This window comes from Chinchilla lanigera, unplaced genomic scaffold, assembly GCF_000276665.1.
Source record: "Chinchilla lanigera isolate Chin_1 unplaced genomic scaffold, ChiLan1.0 scaffold00044, whole genome shotgun sequence".
NCBI lineage: Eukaryota > Metazoa > Chordata > Mammalia > Rodentia > Chinchillidae > Chinchilla > Chinchilla lanigera.
In genome coordinates, this window is record NW_004955445.1 from 8,312,475 (window position 1) to 8,331,337 (window position 18,863).

The 18,863-nt window shown below is 51.6% G+C and overlaps 1 protein-coding gene across 2 annotated transcripts in view; it reads right to left on the reverse strand.

The window, feature by feature from the left end:
* The window catches only part of Slc9a8 (solute carrier family 9, subfamily A (NHE8, cation proton antiporter 8), member 8), a gene marked incomplete in the record, with an annotated part of 75,300 nt that overhangs the window by 3,628 nt on the left and 52,809 nt on the right, over nucleotides 1–18,863 (reverse strand). For both annotated transcript variants that reach the window (XM_005392327.2, XM_013518263.1), the window contains 4 exon segments: nucleotides 1,271–1,491; nucleotides 3,505–3,616; nucleotides 6,751–6,833; nucleotides 9,949–10,065. In XM_005392327.2, coding sequence (XP_005392384.2) covers nucleotides 1,271–1,491; nucleotides 3,505–3,616; nucleotides 6,751–6,833; nucleotides 9,949–10,065 — 533 coding nt within the window.

Below are 18,863 nucleotides of genomic sequence, written 5' to 3' on the forward strand. Positions count from 1 at the left end.
TTTTTTTGGTTTTTCTCCAGGAACCGAACTCATGACCTCGCGCTTGCCAGGCAGGCGCTTTGCCACTGAGCTAAATCCCCAGCCCCTTCCTTCCTTAATTTTGGGCATCAGGTATTTTTGTCCCAGCAATGAGAGGAAAGTAACCGAGACACTCAGCCTCCTGAGTGTTGGGATTACAGGTGTGTGCCACGATGCCTGGCCCAAGAAGTTTTGTTATAAACACACAAGAAGCCAGCAATGGTGGCTCAACCCTATAATTCCAACACTTGGGAGGCTGAGGCAGGAAGATCACCGCAAGTTTGAGGCCAGCCTGGGGTACACAGTGAGTTCAAAGCCAGCCTGAACTACATATCAAGACCCTGCCTTATCCAGGTGTGGTGGTGCATGCCTGTAATCCCAGCACTTGGGAGGCTGAGGCAGGAGGATCACTGCAAATTTCAGACCAGTTTGGGCTACAAAGTGAGCTCAAGGCCAGCCTGAACTGCATAAGGAGACCTTGTCTCAAAAAGACCCCCCCCAAAAAAAGACCCTATCTTAAAACACACCCACCCACCCAGAAGGTTGGACAGGGCAGGGGAGCAACCTGCACACAAAGGAACAGGCCTGGTGAGCCCAGCAGCTCAGCTGAGGTACTGCCAGCAGCACTGGCTGGGGCTGGGTGAGGCCAGGTCCCCCCGGCTTGACCCCACTATTAGCCACATGAAGACTGCTAGGGCTTTGGTGAGTAGCCACAGTTACTGGCGCTCTCGAGTGAAGACTAGGGAAAGACGCATTTCTGAACCTGGGCAGGAGGGTGGCTGCCGGGGGCAGCAGGGATACGGCTGAAGAGCCCCCGCAAACCTCTCCCCATCTTCTGTCCTGGGGGAGGCCAGCCCTCGTGCCCGCACAGTTACCGCACGCCACCCGCCCCTGCTGGGGCCGCAACAGGAGGTTTCAGCAAACGCTGGGCAACCACGATAACTTTTGTAGGCGCATGGCAGGGGAGGGAGGAGGCAGCGAGCAGTCTAACGGTGCCCCAGGCTGCGCGGGGGAGCCCAGGGTGCCTACGGTGACCTCTGTGGGTTCAGCAGGTCGGGGTGGGCCTGCCCCTCCACCCGAAGGGCCAGATTCAGAGCGCGGGTTCCTCGTCTCCTCCACGGCCGCAGCGCCTGCACTAGTGCGCCTGCGCCTGTGGAGGCGCCCCGCTCTCCAGGCCCGCCGTGCTCTCCAGGCCCGCCTCGCTCGCCACCCCTGGCTGGCTGAGCAGCCCGCCCCGCCCGGTAACACTGACCATCTTCTCCGTCTTGCTGAGGTTCACGTCCTTCTTGCTCCTGCGCCGGGCCTTGGCGTCCTCGATGTCCATGAGGCGGATGAGGGGCATGGTGCTGCCGCCCAGCAGCAGGATGGTGAAGAGCACAATGACAATGGTGGTGGTGCCGATGAGCTGCCGCTTCTCCATGGGCTCCAGGTCCAGGTGCAGGCTCAGGGCGTAGGGGATGGCGCCCCGCAGGCCTGAGGGGACAGTACGGGTCGGGGAAGGCACGGCGGAGGAGGTGCAGCTTCCCTGGCTGGGTTCAGCTCAGCGTCACGGACACTGGGACACTGGGAGAGACCCATGGAGAGGCTGGGAGGGCGCAGAGTGGGGACAGCCTAAGTGGCCCGCACTCACAGCCAGGCTGGCCCAGCCGTCGGGTGAGGTGACCTGGCCCAGCTGCGGTGCGCCAGGCGCTTGTGCGGGGAGCCACTGGGCCTGTGACTCGAGTGACCGCTGCTGCAGGCAGAGCCTGTCCTGTGTGCGTGCCCGCCCTGCGCGAGGCGCTCTGCATGCTCGGCGTCGCCCAGCGTGACAGGAAACCCTGAGCAGCAGCATGTGGACCCCAGGGGAGGGCCTGGTCAGGGGGACCAAGACGGAGCCCACGGCCAGGGACGAGGGGAGTCCCTTCAGCAAAGCGCAGACCACAGGTCCAGCAGCAGGAGGCCACTGCCCGCGGGGTCAGCCTGGGAGGAGCCCGGCAGAACCTCCCCCCAAGGGGAGAGGTGAGGGCCGGGTGGCAAGTGTGGCGGGGAGGGGCACAAAGCCCAGGGGATGGGCCAGGAAGGAGGCTGGCTGGTGCCCTGCTGGTCTGGCGGCAGCAGGTCCCTGGTGACTTGGGCAAGGCCCGTTCTAGTGCAGCAGATGAGAGGTGACAATGTGAGGAGAAAGAGTGGGGTGGACCCAGCTGGGAGGTGTGGCCAGGACTGAGGGGACGGGCCAGCAGGAGGGTGGGGACCGGATGGTGGCTGACCTTGGATTACCTACTTCACAGTACACTGTTCTCCTCAGCAAGAATGAGTTTCTCTCACTATACGTGAATATATGCATTACTCACATACATGGATGTCAAACACACACTTTTTTTTTTTGTCTTTTTGAGACAGGGTCTCACTATGCAGTTCAGGCTGGCCTTGAACTCATTTTGTAGCTCAGGCTGACCTCAAACTCACAATCCTCCTGCCTCAGCCCCAGCACAGGAGTGCGCCGCCATGCCCAGCTCACACACACATATTTTTGAAACAAGGCTTTTTGAAAGGAGAAATCTGAGACAAATTTAAAGACACACTTTGCTAAAAGAACATAATAAAGCACACTGCTATTTCCAATCCACATGGAGATATTCCAATTATAATATTTAAACAAGAAAGTGTAAAGAACTCTATGTATTCCTCAAAAATAAATTTACACTTGATCTTAGCCAAAAGGCCGAGAAGTGATCAAAAATAAGATGCCTAAGGATCCAGTTCTTTTGGATCCAAAGATTTATGAAATCATTTTCAAATTTGAAAAAGTACAGAAGTATGCTTGAACAGGCACTGAAACACTTAAAAACTGTGAGACTTTTGTGACTGAAGGGAAAGAGTGCTCAACATTAGTGTAGGAGCGACCTATTCATTCGGGTCCCCTCGGGTCTCTCAGGAGCTGTTCTTGTTCCCTAGTCCCCATTCATATTCCCCAATAAAATTTCCTACTTAACCTCAAACAAAACAAAACAAAACCAAACCCAGCAATTAGCGTAGGGGCTCGGAGCGCGACTCAGGGCAGAGCGCTTGCCTAGCCTTTGGGGAGGCCCCGGGCTCCACCCGCAGCGCTGTAAAAACAAACATGTACCACAGCAAAGTTTCAACCTTCAGCTTTTAAAATTCTGAGCCAATGATTACTTCAGCCTAGAAGACCAAGTGAGGGGCGCACCCAGCTCACCCAGCTGCGAGGAGTCCAGGAAGAAGGGAGGTGAGCCCTGGCTCTGCCTTGGGGCCACGGGGCCCCCGCTCAGCCTCTGCACTCGCTCCAGGATCCCGAGCTTCCTCGCGTGTGGCGCTGGTGTGGCCTCCCCGCCCGCGGCTGGCAGGGGCCTGCCTAAGTAGCACCCTTCAGCGGGGCTTTACTGCCTTTGGCTCGGAGGCAAAGCGGCTCCCGAGGGCTCTGGCCGATAAGCCTGTCCGCCACTGCCTTCCTCACCGCCCCCACCCCACCCGGCCCGGCCCGCTCACCACTGAACCACATGATGGACATCATCTTCGGCGTGATCTTATGGTCCCGGAAGAAGTTCAGGAGGTAGGAGAGAGGGAAGATGTTCACTGCGCGGCCGAACAGCACGAGTACCTGCGGAGAACCAATGGGCCCTGAGCAGAAGTCCTGTTCGCTTCCCAAGCTGAAGCCTGTCACAGCTGACGCAGACCAGGTGACGGCCCACCGCGACACAGAAGGAACGAGCGACAGTGGCAGGCGCAGACCAGGTGACGGCCCACCGCGACACAGAAGGAACGAGCGACAGTGGCAGGCGAGACCTGGCCCCAGTGCGCGGGGGGATGCCGGTTTCTGTGGGTCCAGATAAAGCCCTGCACGTTGCTGCGGAAGAAAACACCAGTGCAGTGATGACCCACAACACCGGGGGATGCCAGGGGCTGTGCCAGAGCAGAATTTCAGGGCCTCGCCGTGGGACAGCCGCTCTGACCTCCCTCCAGCTGAGCTAAGCCTGTCTCTCCTTCTTTATTTTTTTGATACTGGAAATTGAACCCAAAGTCTTTGCACGGAGGTACCTTGCCAGTCCTTCTTTATTTTGGGACAGGGTCTTATGAAGTCCCTAAATTGCCCAGGCTGGGTAGGAACTTCTTGCCTCAGCCTCCCTGAATCCTGGGATTACAGCGGCATGCCACCACACCTGGATGACAGACAAGGTGTTTCTGCTTCTCCTGTGGAGGCTGCCCTTCTGGCAAGCAGGGAGGGCTCCGAGGGCGGAGGCGGGGCGGAAATGACCTGAGGCGAAGGAACACGTAGTGTGCTCCAAGAGAAGCTACACATGCCTGGCCCAGCCGGCTGCTGCCGTGTTTCTGGTGCTATCCCCTCCACAGGCGAGTCATCTCTAACAAAAAATAGCTTTCCGGGGGGGCCTAGGGTGCAGCTCAGCGGTGATGCGCTTGCCTAGCACGCATGAAGCTTACGCCAGGCTTTGGGTCCTATTCCCTACACCGCAGAAGAAACCAGAACAAAATATAGCTTTATGTACAAAGTTTAAACTTCACCCAAGTGGTGGCTTAGAACTCTTCATGAATTTACTCTCATTTTCTTTCTTTTTTTCTGTCTTTTTGAGACAGGGTCTCACTATGCAGTTCAGGCTGGCCTTGAGCTCACTTTGTAGCCCAGGCTGGTCTCAAACTTGCAACGATCCTCCTGCCTCAGCCTCCCAAGTGCTGGGATTACAGGCGTGCCTCACCGCACCCGGCTACTCTCATTTTCATCTGGGTTCTGCCCATGGCTAACGTGAGGAGGCTGACAGATGCTCGCACATGCTTTAGGCTTCAAGTTTACTCTCCCTGAGCGTGACCTGAGCGTGCCTTTGACGGTCCGGTTAACAACAGCTGCTCCCAATCATCCGACTTCTCCACGCCAGACAATGTGCGAAGCGCTGCACGTACTATGTGGCTACATTTAAATCCTTGCAGTGGTTTTATGAAGCAGGTGTTACTGCCCCCACTTCATAGCCAAGGAAACAGAGGCACAGAGAGGGTAAGTAACTGGTCCAAGATGACCAGACAGGAAGAGGTGGATGCAAAACTGGCTCAGACCCACGTGTGCCCGAGACCAGTGAGTGGAGTCTGAGGGTGGAAGCATAACCACCCACACCCCGGCGCCTCCTCGCCCAGGAGCCAGCTGCACTCGGGCGCTCAGGGAAACTCGAACTTTCCTCCAACCATGGCCACAAAGTCACTTACCCGTTTTACCTGTTGACACCTGGTCTCCATTCCTACACCTGGGTTTCAGCTCCCACCCAACACGGCCCCTTCCCACGGTGAGCACCCTGAGGACCACTATGCACTGTAAAGGCTTCTGCTGCTCTCCTGTCCTGAAATCCATGTGTGGGGACAGGCGGCTGTGACAGACAGCAGTGAACTGTTGCTAGCAGACGGTGGAAGCATCCAGATGCCACAGTGGACGTCTTTAGGGCTCCTCATCCTCTGTGTCTCAGCTTCCCTGTGTGCCACACAGGCCGGCCTCACCAATCTGCCACATGGCATGGTGACAGTGCTTTAAAAAAGTTTCCTAAGCTGGGTGTGGTGACGCACGCCTGTAATCCCAGCACTTGGGAGGCCGAGGCAGGAAGATGGCTGTGAGTTCGAGACCAGCCTGGGCTACAAAGTGAGCTCAAGGCCAGCTTGAACTGCATAGCGAGACCTTGTCTCAAAAAGACAAAGAAAAAGGAAAAAGTTTGCTTCGTTAGAGCTGTGTTCTGACAAGTGGCAAGACAAGCTAACTGAGGGGAGTTACGCTGCGCTCCATCGGTAAAGCATGCCTCGCTAGCATCTTGAATTAACAGGGTCTGAAGGGATCCAATTCTGGATTAGACTAGAGTGTGAATCAGCAGCAGGGCCTGCAGGCCCTGAGCTCACACGGAGGGAACAGAGACGGAAGAGGAGCGCAGATGAGGGCCTGGGCCCGCCTGTGCCCAGGAGCTGGATGTCCTTTATGTCACCTGGATCGCACACTCGAGTGGGCTGGCCTCTCTTTTAAATGCTAAACACTTATTTCTCCCATTTCACTCAGCGACTGACTTGACATATTGAACCACAACGAACGCAGCCACATGATTCAGCTGATTACATTTTTCTTTCCTTTTTAAACAGTGCATTTTGATCGGTGTCCCACTGCTACCGCCAGTCCAGCTGGAACCCTGTGTCCCGAATCCTGCTCGTCAGCACTGCCTGAGCTGCTCCCCCGGCCGATGCCCAGGGAGAGCCGGCCTGGGGCCCGGCGTCCAGGGTCACGCTTTCAAAGAGACACACTGGAAATGAAACTGAGTTAAGTAAGGCTATTCACTATGAATCACCCAGGAAAAGTAGGAAAGAAAATCTCTAGCTTTACAACCACTGTGAACATTCGGCAGTATTTTTTTCTATATATAACATTTCTACACGATTACAATTATTATTCAATCAATTCTGAAATCTGCTTTTACCACCGAGCCAAACAAACAAACCAACAAACCATATAAACTTGTAACATTCAAGACCACTGAAAATGAAAAAACAAGAGTCCTTTTCGGGGACATTCGTTCACTTAATTCCATGCCTTACCTCCATATTACATGTTTGTGATTTTTTTTAACAAAACAGACTTTAAATGGAAAAGTGTCTATGTAGCTGTTAATATTCAGTAATTAACAGTTACATAAGTGAATCCAAAATGTGGTTATTGATCTACAAATAAGCAATTAAATAAAAAACAAGTAAAATACTTACTATGCACCAGATGACAAAGGAAATTTCAAACTTGTGAGGGAAACTAAAAATGGACAGGCCGAGAAATGCAAACACACATGTTTCTGAAACAAACCAAAGAATGGATTATTCAGCCCCAACTATTTTCTTATAATACACCGCTAAATCATTAAGCAAGCAAACATTCAGATGTCCCAGTCCAATATAACACTATTTTCTGAAAAATTCTGTAGCCAATACTTTGATCAAACTTTCTACTTAGCTAGGTGTGGTGGCGCACCCTGTAATCCCAGCACTCAGGAGGCTGAGGCAGGAGGACTGCCATGAGTTCAAGGCCAGCCTGGTCTACATAAGCAAGTTTAAGGCTAGTCTGCATTAGTGAAGCTCAGTCTCAAAAAAAAAAAAAAATTGCACTTATATCCTCTGTCTCTGTCTCTCTCTCGCCCCCTGCTGTCCACTGCTATTCACAATTCCCCAATGTCCTGAGTCAACTGTCAATTACTTCCTCAAATAAATATTAGCCCACCCTAGGAAGACTATAAACATAAGAATCTCTCCATTTGCAGAACACTGTGATTAGCCAGGATCCCGCAGCAAAGTGGCACAAATTCAAGCAAATGACGGCAGGCGCCACGTGACAAGTATGAAAGGGCCTTCTGTTAACTTGCCAGAGCAAAGCGCGCCAAGCGACTGCCTGGACATATGGAGCCATGCTGAATGCAGTGGCACAATTCAGGACGCAGCTCAAGCCCAGCGGGACCGGCAGAAGGAGACCCATTTCCAGCTCTGTGCTTGGCTCTGCAAACCGAAGGAGCTTGACGCTGGCTCTGGGCTTCTGTGCGTATCAAAAGGAAAAGCACCCTATGAACGGCCAGGCTCCTTGCTTCAACTATGACATCCCCAGAATAGCCCGGTAACTGGGGAGACACAGGCTGTATATTTTAAAATAACTGAACATGCCGGGCGTGGTGGCTCAAGCCTGTAATCCCAGCACAGGGGAGGCTGAGGCAGGAGGATCATTGCAAGTTCAAGACCAGCCTGGGCTACAAAGTGAGCTCAAGGCCAGCCTGAACTGCATAGCAAGGCCCTGGCTCAAAAAGACAGAAGAAAAAAATAAAATAAAATAAAATAACTGAACATCAAAAGACAAATGAGCTTGTTCTAAAACGTTTCAGCAAGGTTTTTTCTTCCAATGTGGATCTTTTTAAAAACAAGTCCACACGTGCAAAGTATACTCATCCTTGCCCTCCTTGAAAATTTTTTATTTTAAATATTTTTGTGATCAATTCCAAATCAGTGTATTTGGGACACATTCATATCTAATTTGTGCTTTTCCCTGACAGCACAAATTCTAGTACACAGATATATGGTAAATTATTATTTTTGAGACAGGGTTTCACTAAGTCACTAAGTTGCCCAGGCTGGGCTCAAATTTGCAATCCTCCTGCTTCAGCCTTCCAGAGTGCTGGGATCACAGTTAATTTAACCCATCCTCTGTGGATAGACTTCTGGACTATGCAGATAGATGCTACAAATGAGTCTCCAAAAGTGATGGCCCAGTGCACACACCTGCTCTCTGGGCCTGGTTTCTACTACCCACACCAGGACTGGGCACTCCCAACTTGCGATTTCCCAATCTGATTGATGGGTACAAAACAGAATTTTTGTTTAGTTTTTGTTTTTTGTTTTGAGACAGGGTCTTGCTCTGTAGTTCAGGCTGGCCTGGTATTCACTATGCAGCCTAGGGTGGCCTTGATCTTGCAGCGACCCTCCTGCCTGCGCCCCCATCTGCTGGGTTACAGGTGTGTGCCACCACACCTAGTTTATAAAGCAAATTTTATGGGTATTTTGCTTTGGGTTCTTTTAAATGTGAGGGCCAGGGTCAGAATCTTCAGGCATGGCTTTCTGAGGAGGGTGGTGTGGAGGAAACATAGCAGCCATGCAGGACAGAGGCCTGGCTTATAGACTCCCGCCAGTGTGGACCTTCCTTACCTGAGGCTCCTTTCTCTGCAAGGCCAGCCCCTCCCTCTGGCAGGTGACAGAGTGGAACCAGGGCTTCAAAAGGAGGTTAAGGTCCAGAAAAGCCAGTGGGTGCTGGCAATGGCAGCTGAGGCACAGCCAGTGGGCCAGCTCCAAGGGACAGTATGAGGGTGGCTCATTTACTCCACATCTAAACAGGGGAGGAGCCTCTGTGGGAGGCTGGGGAAGGGGGACAGGAAGGAGCTCAAACTGCAGTCACTAACAGAAGCTCTCTGGGGTCCATCCCAGGGCGGCCAGTGTCATCCCACTGCAAACCCCCCAGCCTGGCCCTTCAAATGCCCTTGTCAAAGGGCCCTGAGGACAAGTCCGAGAAATGCTGGACGACTGTCCCCCTTTGACACAGTGGTGAAATCTTGTAGTCCAGAATCTGTTCAATAGTAACCAAGGAGCCAGGTGTGGTGGCGCACGCCTGTAATCCCGCACTCGGGAAGCTGAGGAAGGAGGATCATTGCGAGTTCGAGACCAGCCTGGGCTGGCTACAAAGTGAGCTCAAGGCCAGCCTGAACTACAAAGCGAGACCCTGTCTCAAAAAGACAAAACAAAAAAATAAACAACAACAACAACAAAAAATCCCAAATAGTAACCCAGGATTCTCATTAGTTTTTCACCTTGGACCCCCTTTTTTGGGGGGGAAATACTGGGGATCGAACCCTGGACCTCACACTTTCCAGGCAGGTGCTGCACCATTGAGCTAAATCCCCAGCCCCTGGAGCCTTTTTTTTTTCTTTTAAAATTTTTTTTCCCTGGAGCCTTTGTTCATCCAGCCATCATCAATATCACTCCCAAAGAGAGCACTTTTTTTTTTTTTTCGTTTTTTTGCCGGTACCGGGAATCGAACTCATGACCTTGCGCTTGCCAGGCAGGTGCTGTGCTGCTGAGCTAAATCCCCAGCCCCAAGACAGCAGCTTTGAAATGTCACTTTCCTACATTCAAAACACAGGCCTCAAATGTCCATAATCAGTAGTTTGCATTATTTTTGGTCTTAAAATTGTTGGCATCAAATATTCCATTTCGCAAATGTTAGGCCTGCTTTATAGAATTGCAAAGCCGGAGGGACAAGCACAGGACGAGGGGCGGCTGTCCTGCTGCCAGGTGATGTCTCAGCAGACCCCAGAGCAGGGTACAAAGCCAATTCTCCCTGAGTGGGCACACTCGCGCAAACAGCAGGGTTTGACTTACCGCACAAGAAGGCCACGGTCCGGAGGGTTTGCTGCATGAGGATCTGGGTGACCGGGGAGAGGTTGTGGTGTGTGTAGTGTGACATCACGATGCCTGAGAACAGGATGGCCATGATGCCTGCAGGGCGACAGGGGCAGAGCAAACAGGCCTGAGCACACAGAAGAGCACTTGCATGCGACACCCACACCAGCTGCCCTCCTACAAGTCCCCGGGGCCTGGAGCCTAGGGGTTTAGGGAGAAGGAAAAGAAAAGAAACCTGAGGCCTCCCGAAGGCTACAGAGAAGTAACAAGGGCCTCGCCTTGCTTTGGGACCAGCTGGGTGACCATGGGCGACCTGCCTCCCTCTCCAGTTGTTTTCTCACATTAGGTGTGTCAGCAAGGCTGGTGATATAGCTCAGTGGCACAAGCGCCTGCCTGGCAAGCATAAGGTTCCGAGTTTGATTCCCGGTACCAAACAAAACAAACAAAAAAACCCCTCATTTTTTAGGAGTGGTGGCGCATGCCTGTAATCCCAGCACTTGGGAGGCTGAGGCAGGAGGATAGTGGCGAGTTTGAGACCAGCCTGGGCTACAAAGTGAGCTCAAGGCCAGCCTGAACTGCAGAGTGAGACCCTATCTCCAAAAGATAAAAAACGAGTGTCAGCAAGGACAGGTTGCATGCACCACGTGTGGTGGCGCACGCCTGTAATCCCAGCACTTGGGAGGCTGAGGCAGGATGACCATTTTCAAGTTCGAGGCCAGTCTGGGCTACAAAGTGAGCTCAAGGCCAGCCTGAACCACATAGTGAGACCCTGTCTCAAAAAAGACCAAAAAAAAAAAGGAGAGGTCCTGTGAAGCGGCCATTGTAGGACCAGGCACCCCGCTGGCCTTGGTGTAAGGGGCAGTGGCATGCTGGGGGTGTCGGAGCAGACATAGGAACCTGAGTGTACATAAGGGCAGACTTGAGTGGACTTTCCTTTGTTCTTTTTCTTGGTGGTACCGGGCAGAACCCAAGGCCTCTGCATTCAGCTACTTCCCCAGCCCTCTTTATGTCTTTTCCTTTGAGACAGGGTTCTGCTAATTGGCTGGGTTACCCAGGAGTGGCTCAAACTTGTGAGTCTGCTGTCTCAGCCTCCCAAGTATGGGATGATGCGTGTGCCATCAGAACTGGCTACATGGACTTCTACAATACTTTTCCTTCATTTTGCATTTTCCAGTACTCCTCGTATGTCACTGCTCTAATACGGAGAGTTGTAAGAGGGTAGTGCAGCGTTTCTTCAGAGTCCCTCCTGAGCATACCTACAGCCTCCCTCCCTGCTCGCCACCTGAGTGTCCCTGTCTGTCCCTGCCCTGCACCACTCCTGAGGGACGCAGCTCTCCATAGATCTCGGTAGATCCTGTGTAACAGCTGGAAAGGGGCCTGTATTTATGTGTGGAAGCTGAGGATTTTTTTAAGACATCACATGAGATGCTAAAATACACATATTACAAGTAAATCTTTAGAAGTAAAGTTTTCACTCATTCCTGGGATTTCAGAGAAACAGGGCTTAACTGGTTCTCCGCCATGTCTAAGAGGGGGAAAATCCCAGAATTACACTGCAGACGATGCGGCTGCTGAACTGGCTGTGTACGTGCAGTCCTGCCCCAACCCCGCTCCGGAGCGTCCTGTCTCAGCGCGCTGCAGCAAGGGACAGCTCAGCAAAGGAAGGATGGGGCTGGCCGGCTCAGGCCAGGGCACCAGGCCAGGGCCAGGCAGCGAAAACACAGAGTGAGGATCAGTGGGGGAGAGCGGGGGCCGGGGCCCCAGAAGGAGCAGCAGCCTGTGCAGAGCCGAGGCCCCAGAGCCAGGAATCTGTTTCTTATGGGAAATTTTTAAACTTTTTATGCCAACAACTGATTCAACCGTTTGACACTTTCTATGTGGATAAACAAACCCCATCTGGGGGCTGAGTTCAGATCACGGAGGCCGCCTGTACACATGACCTACTGAAACGGGGAAAGGCTACCTGCACCCCAGGCCTGCGTGTGGAAGGGGCAGCGGGGGCTACAGCAGAGAGACCAGGCGAGCAGTCGGTGTGAGCGCCCGGGGCGCACTCGGGAGCCTGCCCATGTTCCCTCCTACGGCGGGGGCCGGCCCACCGCCCAGAGCACCGCCACCTGCTGCAGCACACTGCACAGGCTGGAAGTCACGGGTGCGTGGGTGCAGCCAGGCTTAGTTTCCTAAGTGAGGTAGGAGGTGCGGCTATTTAAACACTGTAACATGCTTCTTGCAGAGGGGAGATCTTGCTGGGCCTGGTGGCGCAGGCCTGTAACCCCAGGACTTGGGAAGCTGAGTGGGAGGACCGCCTTAAATTTGAGGCCAGCCTGGGCTACATGGCAAGAAGCCGTCTCAAAAAAAAAAAAGAAGGCAAGACCCTTTAAGAGAGCAAATAATAATGCTAAAAAGACCTTCAGCCATGCTCTAAACTCGCAGGCCGAGGGAAACGGTTCGCCATTCCCAGTGATTCCAAGGAAGGGAGGTTCTGCTCCGTGGTCTTGAGGGCCACCCACTTTGTGACAGTCAGGAGCAAGGGAGGGTGGGAAAAGGAGAAGAAACACATCTGTTGTAGTTAAATGCCATTTCTGATGGTTGTGACAAAGGTATCCAAGTCTAAAAGGCAGTGAAAAGGATCCTGGTACTGTTTCCCCAGGAGTGAAGTCAGCTGTACTTCTTGAGAGCTGAGTCAGACCATGCCCAGTTTTCTTTGTTAACTGCCCAATAACAAACATATTTTGCTAAAAAACATTTATTTATTTTTTGGTACCAGAAATCGAACTCAGGACCTTGTGCTTGCCAGGCAGGCGCTGCTTGTGCCACTGAGCTATATCCCTGGCCCCTAAAAAAAAATTTAGATTCCTCAAGGTATAGAGTGCAGGTGAGGCTGGGCGTGGTGGGGCACACCTGTAATCCCAGCATTCAGGATGCTGAGGCAAGAGGATTGTTCTGAGTTTGAGACCAGCCTGGGCTACAAAGTGAGCTCAAGGCCAGTCTGAACTGCATAGTGAGACCCTGTCTCCAAAAGACAAAAAAAAAAAAAAAAAAAAAGAATGAAGGTGAATTCCCAGAGGTAACTATTATCAACACCTTGGTATGTAGTTTCCCAGTCCTTTTACTCTGCTATTATAAAGTCTACCTATCTTTTAAAAGGTTGTAAATGGGGTCACAATACACAGAGCACTCCTATTATAGCAGAGTGAGTTTTTTTTGTCTTTTTGAGACAGGGTCTCACTATGCAGTTTAGGCTGGTCTTGAACTCATTTTGCAGCCCAGGCTGACCTTGAATTTGCAAGATCCTCCTGCCTCAGCCTCCCGAGTGCTGGGATTATAGGCACGTACCACCACACCCAGCTAGCATAGTGATGCTTTTCAAAGGCCTTTGATTCTTGCAGGGACTCTAATTCCTCCTTAGGCCTACAGAGCCCTGAGGCATGAGGCCCACTGTTTCGGCCAGACTGTCTTCCTCCTTCCCAGGCCTGCTGAGCTCCAGCCCCCTACCTGGGGCCCTGGACACCTGCTACCCAGTACCGCCTCCCTCACTGACGCCCCTACTGCCTTTGTCTGGGCTCTGGGCACTTGCTCGTCCTCCCACTGCTACATCACTGATTTCATCTCTTCGCACTGTGCACACTCACCGGATGTGCTTCTTACACACTTACTGTCTTCTGCAGGCAGGAACCCAATCTGGTCTTGGTTATTACTGTAGCCCCGACTGCAAGGACAGTTCTCAACTTAGGGTAGACATCTTTTTTTTTGTCTTTTTGAGACAGGGTCTCACTATGCAGTTCAGGCTGGCCTTGAGCTCACTTTGTAGCCTAGGCTGGCCTTGAACTCACAACAATCCTCCTGCCTCAGCCCCCCAAGTGCTAAGATTTCAGGCATGTGCCACCACGCCCGGCTAGGGTAGACATTTAATACATATTCATGGAATGGATGGATGACAGTTTAATTTACTTTCTTAAAATGTAACAATAGGGGATGTAGCTCAGTGGCACAAGTGCTTGCCTGGCAAGCCTGGGGTCATGAGTTCAATTCCCAGTACCAAAAAAAAAAAAAAAAAAAGTAGTTTTTAAAATGTAACAATAGGTCTTAGGCCAGGCATGGCAGCGCACACCTGCAATCCCAGCACTTGGGAGGCTGAGGCAGGAGGATTGTTGCGAGTTCGTGGCCAGCCTGGGCTACAAAGTGAGCTCAAGGCCAGCCTGAACTGCAGAGCGAAACCCTGTCTCAAAAAGACCAAAAACAAACAAACAAACAAACAAACAAAAAACCCAGTAGGTCTTAGAACTCTTCCCATAGCAGGGCCTCACAGAAGCTAGGGAAGCCCTCTTCCACTGCACTACACCTCTAGCCCTCAAGTTCACCTTTCCGTGACTGCATAGCATGCCACAGAGAAAACAGACTGCAGCTTGATGTTCTCGCTACTGAACATTCAGGTGCCTCCAATTCATCTCTTACGCTCAGTGCAGCAATGGCATTCCCTGGATACGCACTCTGCAGACCAGAGGTAGACAATTCAGTCCATCTTTGCCCAACGTGGTGCCAACACCTTCCAGAAAATGTTATGCCCTGATCGATTCTGTCACTTCATCCTCCCACACACAATATGCCATCCTCTGTGACTCATCTTGACACCGTCTCTCACCCTGGTCCCCCAACCCAGCTTTTGTTAGGCTGTGTCTGTCTGAAGGGGAGGGTATAGCCTATTCACCTCTGAATCTTTACAGCCAGAGGGCAAAGAGGTCCTAAAAACTAGCCTGAATGAACAATAAAACTAGTTAACAAATCAGGTTTGGTGGTACATGCCTATAATCCCAGTACTCTGGGAGGCTGAGGCAGGAAGATCACAAGTTTGAGCCCAGCCTCTGCAACTTAATGAGATCCTGTCTCAAAAAACAAAAAGGGCCCGAGGATGCAGCTCAGTTTGTCAGTGTGAAGGTCCCAGGTTCAGCCCTCAGTACTAGGAAAAAAGTTCACGCTGATACATAACACAGATTCTGAGAATAGATACCACTAAGTGCTTCACTAGGGAGACTGCCTCGTTTGCTACTGAAACCACAAAATTTTTAGAAGGGACTGTTACTAATTCATCAAGTTGGCACGACAGGGCAGGCCTGAGGTCTCAGGGCAGGCCAGGAAGTAAGGCTAGCGATAATACCGCCTCTGTCCAGCTGTGTCCTGGGCTGGCCCTGTCATTACCTCATCTGAATGGTAAGGAGGTAGCAGTGTGCAGGCTGAGCTCACACAGCTACTGAGAGGCAGACCTACACTGAAACTAGTCAGAGCCCCGAGCCTCACCCACAGTGCACTAAGCGAGTGGGTTTAGGGTGATGGCTCGAGACTCCTTGAACAGAGGTCGTGCTCCATGGTCGTGAGGGCCACCGTCAGTCCTTTGTGACAGTCAGAAACAAGGGAGCACAGAAAAGAAGGGGAGGACAGCAAGACCACCACCTTTCCTGTCTGTGCTCCCGTGGGACGTTCTGGAGGCTCCACAACCATGCCACCCCTCGCTGAAAACTCTGAGCGGCCAATATCCCCAGGTAGCGAGCGAGTCAGCAGAGCGGGTGCCCGTCTGGCTGAGGAGCGTGTGTGGTCAGCACAGCTCTCTGGCCCCACCAGCTTGAGCAGCAAACCCCTACACACGGAGAACACAGAGCCACTGGGAAGAAACGACAACAGAACCACTCCTCTGTTTTAATCACAAATTCCAAGCTGACGCATGAAATATCTCTTTACCAACAGGTGCTCAGTGCTAACCTTGAGGGGGTGGAGGAGCAATTTAGAAAAACAGAGGTATAAATAGCTGAGCTACAGCTCTGTGACTCATGGGTAATGTTTATGTAAGCACCAAAATTCAGTAAAGATAAGAGAAGAAACCCGATGGCAGATACCAGGAAGAAATTACCCTTGTGAGCTGGCTCAGGGTTAAAAACAAAAGCCTGAGGTTTACAAGAGGTCTTGGGGAAAACAGCAGAGGTCTGCCTGCTGCTTCTGCAGCGAGACACACACGGAGCAGCGCTGCTGACCCCAAGAATGGGCTGCGGGAGCGGGGCAGCAGCTCGGGAGAGGAGCAGCAGCTCGTGTCATCAGAAACCACGCTCTGCCCATGAAGACGACTGTGGTGCAACCGCTGCCCTGTGTAAGCAGAGAACCTGCACCATGGTATCCAACAAAACTGAATTCCATGTAATCCCAGCACTCGGGAGGCTGAGGCAGGAGGACTGTCGTGAGTTTGAAACCAGCCTGGGCTATGAAGTGAGTTCAAGACCAGTTTGAACTACAGCAAAATCCTGTCTCAAAAAAAAAAAAAAAAAAAAAAAAAAAAAAAAAAAAACCCACAAAAAAACAAAACTGAATTCCAATTGCAGACAACAGGCAGGGTCAGTGGGGTTTCCAGAAGAAGGGACAGAGGGGGCTGTTCCTCCCCAGGGTCCTGCCCGTGCTTCCTGTCTGAAGCTGAGAGGCTGCAGGAGAGCGAGCCCACGGGGCCTGGCGGTCTGTCTGGCTGTGATGCGGAAACCAAGAGGGAAGCAGCACGCGTGGCTGTGCAAAGAGCTCTGGATCCGCCATGACGTCCCCTGAGACCTCAGGCACATTGTGATCGGTGCCTGTGAGGAGATTCCAAGCGGCTGGGGAAAGAACCGCTGAGAGGCAGGCTCAGCCATTCCCGAAGCTGACGTGGGGCGGCCCTGAGCCCGAGGCAGTGACCCCATAGCACCTGGGTAGGGCGCTTCCCTGGTCAGCAGCCTAGTGGGGTCCCGCCCTAGCAAAGTGCAGAAGTCTACGCCAAGAGGAATAAATGGATTCCAAGGCTAGGTATGTGCTGGGCGAAAAGCCCAGAGCAATAAAGGAACACAGAAAGTGCCCAGCGACTGGCATCCAATCAAAAATGAACAGCAAGCAAACAGCAGGAAAACATGACCCCGAAGCAGGACCTGGCCTGGACAGAGGTCAGGACACCAGCAGCAAGGATCTTAGAAGAGCTCTTCTAACCATGATTCACACGCTCAGGCATACAGGTAAAACAAGGAGAGGAAGAGAGAAACAAAGGCAACACCTGCAGATGATGGAACACAGGACCTGAAGTGAGAAGTACGGGAGATTCCACACGGCAGAAGAGTGGACTTGAAGACATATGTAGAAGCTAATGAAAATAAGGCATACAGAAAACGATGAAAATAAAACACCTATGGGCCAGAAGCACACTCTCTATGGGAACTGGGGACCAACAGGGAAGCTGATAGAGAACCAAAAAAACCTGTTTAAATAAGTGGGTAAAATTTACCAAATTTGGGCCTGGCATGGTGGCGCACGCCTGTAATCCCAGCACTTGGGAGGCTGAGGCAGGAGGATCGTTCAAGTTCGAGACCAGCCTGGGTTACAAAGTGAGCTCAAGGCCAGCCTGAACTGCACAGTGAGACCCTGTCTCAAAAAGACAAAAATAAATAAATAAATAAATTTACCAAATTTGATGTAAGCTATATACTCATATAAATATAAAAACAAAAAGCTCAATGGGCTTCCAAGCAGAATATACCAAAGTACACTTAAATAGAACTGCTACACACCTATCAGGATGGCTAGACTTTTTAAAAATTAAAACAAGTGCTGAGTCAGGTGTGGTGGCGCACACCTGTAATCCCAGCACTCGGGAGGCTGAGGCAGGAGGATCATTGGGAGTTCGAGGCCAGCCTGGGCTACGAAGTGAGCTCAAGGCCAGCCTAAACTGCATGGTGAAACCCTGTCTCAAAAAGAAAAATAAATAAATAAATAAAATAAGTGCTGCAAAGCAACTAGATTGCTCTCACATTCTGGTGAAACAGAAAAATGATGTAGTCAGTTTGAAACACACTTGGCAGTTCCTAATGAAGTATGTATTTAGCAAATGACCTAGCCACCTAAAGGTGAGGGATTTACCCAAGATAAATGAAAACTCAGGAATGTCCTCAGTCCAAAGGTCCTTCAGAGGGATAGGGAGACTGCAGAAGGAATGTATAAACTATGGTATGTGCAGAAACAAATGTTTCTCAAAAGCGTAATTGAAAGAACGAGACACTAAAGACTACATACTAAAACAAAGACTACATACTCCAGAGATACCAGTGACAGAATGCAGGGTATCGGCCACAAGGGTTCGGGTACAGGCAAGGGGACAAGGGGAGCCACGTGGGGTGAGGTTACGTTTCATATCTTGACCATGGTGGCTACACGGCTGCACATATCTGTCACAACCTGAACTGTATACTTAGAATGCATGTTGTTTACTATAGGCAAATTATATCTCAACAAAGATGAAAATAAAGAATGAGAAAGACCAGATCGAAGCAGCTGCTGCAATGGTGCTCCCTTCCAGAACGCGGCCTGAGCAGGGCCTTCCCTCAAAGATGGATCAGGGTGTCTTGGGCAGAGTTCCTTCTGCTCAGGGAAGGACAGACAGACAGACAGACACACACACACACAGCAGGAGCCACACTCCAGCTACCCATTTCTGGATCAGTGCCTTATAATGTTTTGCTTTTTTTTTTTTTTTTTTTTTTTGTCTTTTTTTGAGACAGGGTCTCGCTATGCAGTTCAGGCTGGCCTTGAGCTCACTTTGTAGCCCAGGCTGGTCTTGAACTTGCAAGGATTTTCCTGCCTCAGCCTCTCGAGTGCTGGGATTACAGGCATGTGCCTTGTAATCTGACTAACTGTGGACATGGGCTCAACCCCACTTGGGGCAGGAGACTATCTGCAAAGCCTTGTGGGCAGGGGCTGCTGATAGACCCCAGGAGGGGAGGGCTCCAGGATGTCTAGTGCGTGCCGCTCCTGGAGCCGCAAGCTGGGCCCCTGGCTGAGGGAAGTGCACAGCCTCCTCCCTTGGGATGCAGGAAGGTGTGGGCTTGAGACTGTCTTCGCGTGAA